This window comes from Triticum aestivum, chromosome 2A (genome assembly GCF_018294505.1).
Source record: "Triticum aestivum cultivar Chinese Spring chromosome 2A, IWGSC CS RefSeq v2.1, whole genome shotgun sequence".
NCBI classification, from domain to species: Eukaryota; Viridiplantae; Streptophyta; class Magnoliopsida; order Poales; family Poaceae; genus Triticum; species Triticum aestivum.
The window spans coordinates 34,532,653-34,541,088 of record NC_057797.1 but is presented as its reverse complement, the minus strand read 5'-3'; the positions used below and the strand labels follow the sequence as shown (position 1 = coordinate 34,541,088).

Sequence of the window (8,436 nt, the reverse complement as noted above, 5' to 3'; positions counted from 1 at the left end):
ATGCACTTAACATGATGAAAAGAATCCAAACGAAGGACATCGAGACACCAGACTTGGGCATTTCAGAGGGTGAAAAAGGTCATTTTCCAAAGTGCTCACAATCAATATCTAATATCACAAGTGCATCAGCGCTGTTATCATGATTCCAACGAGCATATGAACATCAAAAACAGAGTCCGGATGTAAAAGTTTCGGCGGTTTTACCAAAGAGTCCAAAGCGATCGACGAACTTTGATACATAAAAAAATGGTTGTACCAGTGCTCGTATTAGGCCTAGACAAGCACGAAAGTTGCCCTTTCAGACAGGATTCTTTGAGGATTTTGTCCCGGTTAATTCCTACTACTTTCTTTGCCATGAAGGGATGTTTTGGGAAAGATTGGGCTCACCTAGAGCACTTGTATCAAAGTAGAGATGCTACATCAACGAAGGGGGCTAGTTCTTATAAATACACCTCCAACCCTAGCCACTCGGGGACACAATCCATATGTTCAGATGCCATCGACATCAAAAAGCACTTGAGGGTTGTGCCAAGCCTCCATCTCCATCATTGCAACCTTGAAGAGGCAATGCCGGAGAAGTGTTGTCGTCGCCGCATCGTCCTCACCCATAGCCCTTCTCGTTCCCCCTCCCATCACGGTCTCTGTAATGGGTTGTAACACCTCTTAAACCCTTTTATATGTGATGTTATTTGAGTAATCATTGGCTATGGGTCGATCAGCTGTAAGCTGTTATTCGATATGCGTTGTTTAGTCATGTTTTTCCTCTTCATGTTATTATTTACTCTTGCGGTAATTTAGTGATTGGAGACATCTGATCAATTGGTGTAGTTGGAGACGTTCAACTCCAGGTGCAAATCGAGAGACCTCCAGGTGACAGGGCATCGATATCATGAGAGGAACACAATTATTCTGGGGATCACGGTTTTCCATAGAACTTATTGCCTTCGGTCCAGGCCTTGTGATACTAATGTCTTTCCATTATCCGCCACTGATATGGGATGGAAAGTATGATGATTGAGTTGTCTCAACATGACGTTGCTTGAGATTAGGGCTGGAAGAAAAGCTTGAGGCTCGTGAGCGGCTCGAGATCGACTCGTTTTTTCACTCGACTCAAAAAGAAATGAGTTGAGTACGAACACTTCATGTAGCTTAGTCGAGAAACGGGCTGATCTTGAACCAATACTGGCTCGCTCCATAGCTCGGCATAATATCATTATGTTAAATGATCATGCCATATAATAAATGAAAATACGATAATTTAATACCATATATGTCATCCAGGATTTTTCTCCGTTTTATTTACAAACGAACATCGAAGCTTAATTAGTTATAGAGAAAATTTAGGCTTTATTATGGTACGTGGTCCGCTATGTGTTAAATATTATGTTATTTCTGGCAAGAGTTCCCAGCATATGCATCTTCGTTTTCCCAATTATATATATGTCATGAATCGTTATCTTATGTTGATACTAGACTTTCGGTTGTGATAGAATAAGTTAAACTATTTCTAACAAATTTGTATCATTTCAAAAGAAAGTTGTATTATCCTCGTTCTGATTGGAATAATATTTTTTGTGCTTTTTTATGCCGTGTTGTGCTTATCTAGTTGGAATAATAGTCATAAATTTTATATTTTATATCATCTCATTTAACTCGAAACTAGCTCGAGATCGACTCGAGATCATTACAAGCTAAGCATGAGTCATATTCTACAGCTTGACCTTAAGCTTCACTCAGTTTGAGCTCGCTCGAATTTTAATATGAGTTGAGCTGAGCCAAGTCCAACTTGCTCGAACTCGACTCATTTGCAGCTCTATTTGAGAGACAATGTTATGTGGGAGACCGCCCACCATTGATCAATTGGCATATCCTATAATTCAAGGTACAGATTTAGCCATACGTGTTAATAGTTGAGATATAGAGCTTTTCATTCCTACCCACTAGTGTTTAAAAGAAGGTATGGAGTAGCTCAATCCCATTGTCACATAGTTGTCAAAATGTCGAGATATAGGGCTTTTTTTCCTTCCTACTCACAGAGACGAGCCACTAACACACCGTTGTCGTTGCTCCCACTCTGGAGCTATCCTAACCTTGTCGATGACAGTCAGGAAGTCTTCATGCACGTGCCCATAAGAACCAGTGCTCTGGAGCCGCAGTCGTCGCCGTTGAATCCCTGAATCGGTCTAAAGAATCTGACACCAAATCTCAATGTGCGTATGCATGACGAGAATTCCTAACCTCGCCGCTTGAGGAGCTGGCAGGAATCTATGTCGGAACTCCCCAGACAGAGGAACTTGAAGAGGATCGGATCCCGAAAGATTGGCTCAAAGAAGAAGGGCCGCCATCCGTCCAAGCGCCTCACCTATGAGGACTAAAACCCTACTTATCTACTAGCCAGAGCTGAGCCACCAAGAATGCCCTTCCCGCAGAGGGAAGGCGGATCCATAGGCTCACTGGCAGATAGAGAGGTGGAGAGCTTTCAATAGTTGCCTTGCAAGAGGGAAAGAACTTGTTCTATGTGTGGACGGTTACTATGCTAGTTCAATTAATTGTACCAACAAAACATATATTTTATTTCGAGAAACGGTGTACAATAGTAGACGTTTGCATACACGCCTGTACAATAACCCCTATAAATGCACACACGCACACTCTATGTCTATGGGCATACTTTCGAGGGAATGAGCCATCAGATTTTATGATAAAATGTAAAATATTTTGCCCGCGCCACTCAAGTCGCATCTCAGAAAATTTGTACTCGAGAAACTTTTGGCTTTAAATGAAACCAAAAACAAGAAAAGCTGGAAAAAGGTTGTGTGGCAGCCACCCAATGACATGAAGGACTGAAATTTCCAGCACACACAATGCATCCGACGGCCATGCTTCTTCCACTGATCCGGAGAAGATAAGGAAACGAGGCAACCAGAGAACGTCAGCCACCCCAGCCACATCTGTACCAAAGAAACGGCGCTAAGTGTCTGGCTATATATACGGTAGTGACCCGGCAATGGGGCCTCAAGTGTAGCCAGCATCCTCCTCTCCGCCGATAATACAATACCATGGCCCCCGCCGTGATGGCTTCGTCGGCTACCACCGTCGCACCCTTCCAGGGGCTCAAGTCCACGGCCGGTCTGCCCGTCAGCCGCCGCTCCAGCGGCAGCCTCGGCAGCGTCAGCAATGGCGGAAGGATCAGGTGCATGCAGGTATGTCGAGGCACAAAACTGATATGAGTTTCTTCCTCAGTACGTACAATTTACTAGCACGAAGTGTTAAGCAGTTGTGTGCATTCCATAATTTCCATTCACTCAGGTGTGGCCGATTGAGGGCATCAAGAAGTTCGAGACCCTGTCTTACTTGCCACCCCTCTCCACGGAGGCCCTCCTGAAGCAGGTCGACTACCTGATCCGCTCCAAGTGGGTGCCCTGCCTCGAGTTCAGCAAGGTTGGCTTCGTCTTTCGTGAGCACAACAGCTCCCCCGGGTACTACGACGGCCGATACTGGACAATGTGGAAGCTGCCTATGTTCGGGTGCACCGACGCCACGCAGGTGCTCAACGAGGTGGAGGAGGTCAAGAAGGAGTACCCTGACGCCTATGTCCGCGTCATCGGCTTCGACAACCTGCGCCAGGTGCAGTGCGTCAGCTTCATCGCATTCAGGCCACCGGGTTGCGAGGAGTCTGGCAAGGCCTAAACTACGAGTTGAAGCAATGGCCTATGTATGATTGTCTTTTGTGAACTTCACTTTTGTCCAGGACTCTGCTTTCCGACCAGAGCATATTTTTCGTTCGGTATGATCTGTGTTTGTACGAACATAGGTTGTGGAGCATGCATATGTAAATTCTAGCACCGGCTACACATATACAACACCAGTGTGATATTTATTATATACAACAAGCGGACCATTGTCCTGCTGTTAATTCTCGGAAAACTTTCTTTATTTGGCACTGCAATGGATATGTCTCACAGCTAGTTGGTGGAAGAATTCAGTATTTGACATTAAGATTTCCTGATTGGCAATTACAAATTTCAGAGTGTTTACTTATATCAATACAAAAGTTGAGTTTAAAAAAATACAAAAAATTGTGGTTTCTTTTCCATGTAACTACCATCATCTTCATCGGTTTTTGCTAGTAGAATAGAATGAAAAATATTCTTCTCAGAGACCCTTACTGAAGAACTTTTGTTGGTCAGTATAATAAACATCTAACTGAACTCGATATAACAATAGCATTCAAATCTTATTATGGAACTTTTGCATGAGCTATTTGTGAAGGATTGCAATCATACTTGTGAAAATCAAGAAAAATCTCGGATTTGAACTACTATGTAGCAACAGCTATACAGTCCTTTATTCGATGAAAACAAAAGGAAGCAAAAATATTTACAAAAGAAACCAAGGAAGAAGGAAAAACAACACTTACCAACTTACCTATTTATCTAATGGAGGTTACTAATCCAAACAAGGAGCTTCGGTTTGATACAAGCCTTAACTCCATGTGCAAGAAGAGATGTCATGTAAAAATTTACAAAACCAAGCGGGAAAGGTTGGCCTCTCCACTACGAAGATCTTGCCATTTCTAATAATATAAATATTAGCTCCAAGAGAACACCACTACAAAGAAACAAAGGGTGTCCAAATCGTTTACATGCAGCATCAATACATTGTCTAGTGTTTCGTCAAGGTCTCCAATCAATCTACAAATAAGTACAAATCATTTGACTCAAATTATAGAAGAAAAACAAGTGGTCTCTTTCCTCATGTGAGCACAATGGATTTCATCCCGAGGAGAATGGCAGTGCCTTCTAAGAAGCATGTTCCGAGCGTTCTACCGATAAAGCAATAGGGTCTAAGCTAAGGTCTTGATCTTCATGGTGCATTGTTATATCCATTTGCAAGGTTCGTCAGTGGGCATGTGTTTGTGCATCATGCAGTAGAAACTCTTAGAAGAAAATGATCCTCCTAACAAAGAACAAACAAGGAAAGTGGATTACGTTGAAGGCTATTTAACGAACCATCCAGAGGTTACAATTCATCCAACGCCTCGGGAGAAATTGGTAGGTGTAAAAGAGTGGCCCGATCAGGGGTTTCTACAAAAATCTTAAACAGAAATGTCCAAGGCAAAGAAAGCAGCCTTTCCAAATGATGTCGAAGACGTCGACAAGATCCCTCAATCAACCAAGCATCAAACAAGAACAGGGCAGAGTCGCTCATATTAATTTCCATTGAAGAGATGGCCCTGTACTGATCCATCCACCAGAAGGAGCCACAAAGGACTGTTGCATCAGGTATGACTCCATGATAGTAAGAAATCGATATCAAATTTACCCATGGAACGTGAGCTTTGTTATAAAATTTGCGCAAGCATTTTGTAAGCAAAGCTTGGTCCTGAATATGACGGTTAATGATACCCTTACCACCATTCTGCTTTGGTTTACATACCAGATGGCATGTCGCCAAAGGTTGCTTTGGGCTATCAGCATTGCCATGCCAGAGACATTCTGCTCAATTATGTTCAGTTGTCTAATTATACCAGGGGGATCTAGAGACTACGAAGATAGTATATGGGAACACATGAAATGGCAAACCTCGGAAGTTTCAATCTAGCACCTTGTGCGAGCAGAGAAGAGCTAGCTGCCAATCTCCTTTTCATTTTGTCAACGAAAGGCATTAAGTCATACATCTTGGGCCTAGTGTTACCCATAGGTAAACCAGGTAAGTGAAAGGCATCTTACCCAGTTTACACTCAAACAAACTGGCCAACAAGAAGCTTCATCATCAATCACATTTATAAGCACCATGGAGGATTTATGCAAATTCACTTTCAAACAAGTGGATTTATATTAGACAAAAATTGTAACATTTCTTTTAGGAGGAGCAATTGGAGAGTCTAGATCATGAGATGGAATTGGAAAAGATAATTCCCCATGATGATACATGTCACTGAGAATAGATTGAAGTAAATCCACTGCCAAGAAAAATAGAAGTAGTAACAGTGGGTTACCCAGATGAATCCCAGGTTTCCATTGGAGTGGCCTACCAGGCACACCATTCAGGAGGATGGAAGTTGGAAGGTACTCCACAGAATAATATATCCAACGCTGCCTGCATACATCCGACCCCAATTTTTTTAAGACCACACGTTCAAATAGCCGCATATTTAGTCTAATTTCTTTGTTTTTTACTTCTCAAACTCCAATTATTATTCTATTTTCCCTTTAAGTGTGAGGCATAGGCTTGCACTTAGCTCTGCATAGATAGTTGAGTGGTTGACTAAGGCAAACATGCCCATAAGTTGTAATTTTTTGCCTTATGGCTAGGTCTTTCTTAAATTGTTAGTATAATTAATTTAAGCACTAAGTGTTAATCAATTGTGTTCGTTCCATCTGATCAGGTTTGGCCGATCGAGGGCATCAAGAAGTTTGAGATCCTGTCACTTGCCACCCCTCTCCATGAAGGCCCTCCTCAAGCAGGTCGACTATCTGATCCCCTCCAAGTGAGTGCCCTGCCTCAAGTTCAGTAAGGTTGGCTTCGTCTTCCGTGAGCACAACAACTTCCCTAGGTACTATGACCGCTGATACTAGACAACGTGGAAGCTACCTATCTTCGGGTGCACCGACGCCAAGAAGGTGCTTAAGGAGGTGGAGGACGTCAAGGAGTACCCTGGAGCCTATGTCTGCATCATCGGCTTCGACAACTTGCGTCAGCTTCATCACCTTCAGGTCACCTAGTTGTGAGGAGTCCATCAAGGCCTTACTACGAGTTAAAACAATGGCCTATGTATGAAGCTCTTTCCTGAACTTCACTTTTCTCCACGGCTCTGCTTTTCGAACTAAGCATAATTTTTGTTCTATATGATCTGTGTATGTACAAACATAGGTTGTGGAGCATGCATATGTAAATTCTGGCACCGGCTACATATACAACATTTGTGTGATAATTATTATATACAGCAAGCGGACCATTGCCTTGCTGTTAATTCTCAAAATATATTCTTTATTTGGCACTGCAATGGATGTCTCACAGGTAGTGGGTGTAATAATTCAGTATTTGACATTAAGATCCCCTGATTGGCAGTTACAAATTTCAGTTTCTTTACTTATGAATACAAAAAAAAATGTTTGTTTTCCATGTCACTACTATCATCTCTATCGGTTTTTGCTAGTAAAATAGGATGATAAATATTCTTGTCAGAGACCCTTACTAAAGAACTTTTGTTGGTCATCTAATTAAAGTTTCATGAGCTTTATGTTTTATACTAGGTGGAGAATATATATTATAGAACTTATCCTCTATGTCTTGATGACGAGATTTCTCAAATGCTCGAGGTCTTCATGAGCAAGCAAGTTGGATGCACCCCCACTTAGTCCTTGGGAGAGCTTTCATTTATTCATAGGTCTGTGTGCATCCTAGCTCGTTGCATGTCGATCCCTACTCCTTGTGTTAGCATCGATCATAAGGCCTTCTCCATTGCCTAATGGTCAGCTGCATTGATGCAAGACTTTCTTTGTTTTTGACTTCTCAAACCCCAATGATTATTCTATGTTCCTTTTAAGTGCAAGGCATAGGCTTGCACTTAGGTCTGCATTGGTAGTTGAGTGGTTGACTAACACAGACGTGCCCATAAGGAGTAATTTTTGCCTTATGGCTAGGTTTTACTTAAATTGTCAGTGAAATTAATTTAAGCTTTAAGCGTTTATCAATTGTGTTAAATCCATCTAATTGGGTTTAGCCAATCGAGGGCATCAAGAAGTTTGAGACCCTGTTTTACTTGCCACCCCCTCTCCATATATAGAGGCCCTCCTTAAGTAGGTCGACTACCTGATCCGGCCCAAGTGGGTGCCCTGCCTTGAGTTCAGCAAGGTTGGCTTCATCTTCCGTGAGCACAATAGCTCCCTCGGGTACTATGACGTCGGATGCCAAACAAAGTAGAAGTTGCCTATGTTCGGGTGCACCGACGCCACACAGGTGCTCAAGGAGGTGGCGGAGGTCAAGAAGAAGTACCCTGATGCCTATGTCCTTATCAACGGCTTCGACAACCTGTGACAGGTGCATTGCATCAGTTACATCACCTCCAAGCCACCGGGTTGCGAGGTGTCCGGCAAGGCCTAGACTACGAGTTGAAACAACACTACTAGGAAAAGGAATATAGATAGGATTGATACTAATGGCACACCAGGGAAGTAGTGCGCCACTATTATATACTAATGGCGCACCTGTTGGTGATGCGCCATTAGTGTGGAAGACACTAATGGCGCACCAGAAACAGGGTGCGCCACTAGTATTATTTTTTTTCCATTTTTCCATACATACTAATGGCGCATCAGGTCGACAATGCGCCATTTCTAGTTTTAACTAGTAATGGCGCACCAGGCAGAGAGTGCGCCTTTACTGTAATTTTTTTCTTATTCTTTTTTTTTTTTGCAAAACTACTAATGG

At 42.6% G+C, this 8,436-nt stretch overlaps 1 protein-coding gene across 1 annotated transcript; it reads left to right on the top strand.

The window, feature by feature from the left end:
* Positions 1 to 3,001: 3,001 nt before the first annotated feature.
* Positions 3,002 to 3,650, top strand: LOC123187228 (ribulose bisphosphate carboxylase small subunit, chloroplastic 1; the record flags this gene model as incomplete). Its single annotated transcript, XM_044599028.1, is given in 2 exon segments — positions 3,002 to 3,203; positions 3,310 to 3,650. Coding segments are annotated over 2 exon segments (485 nt in total), but the record flags the coding sequence as incomplete, so codon positions are not given.
* Positions 3,651 to 8,436: the final 4,786 nt, after the last annotated feature.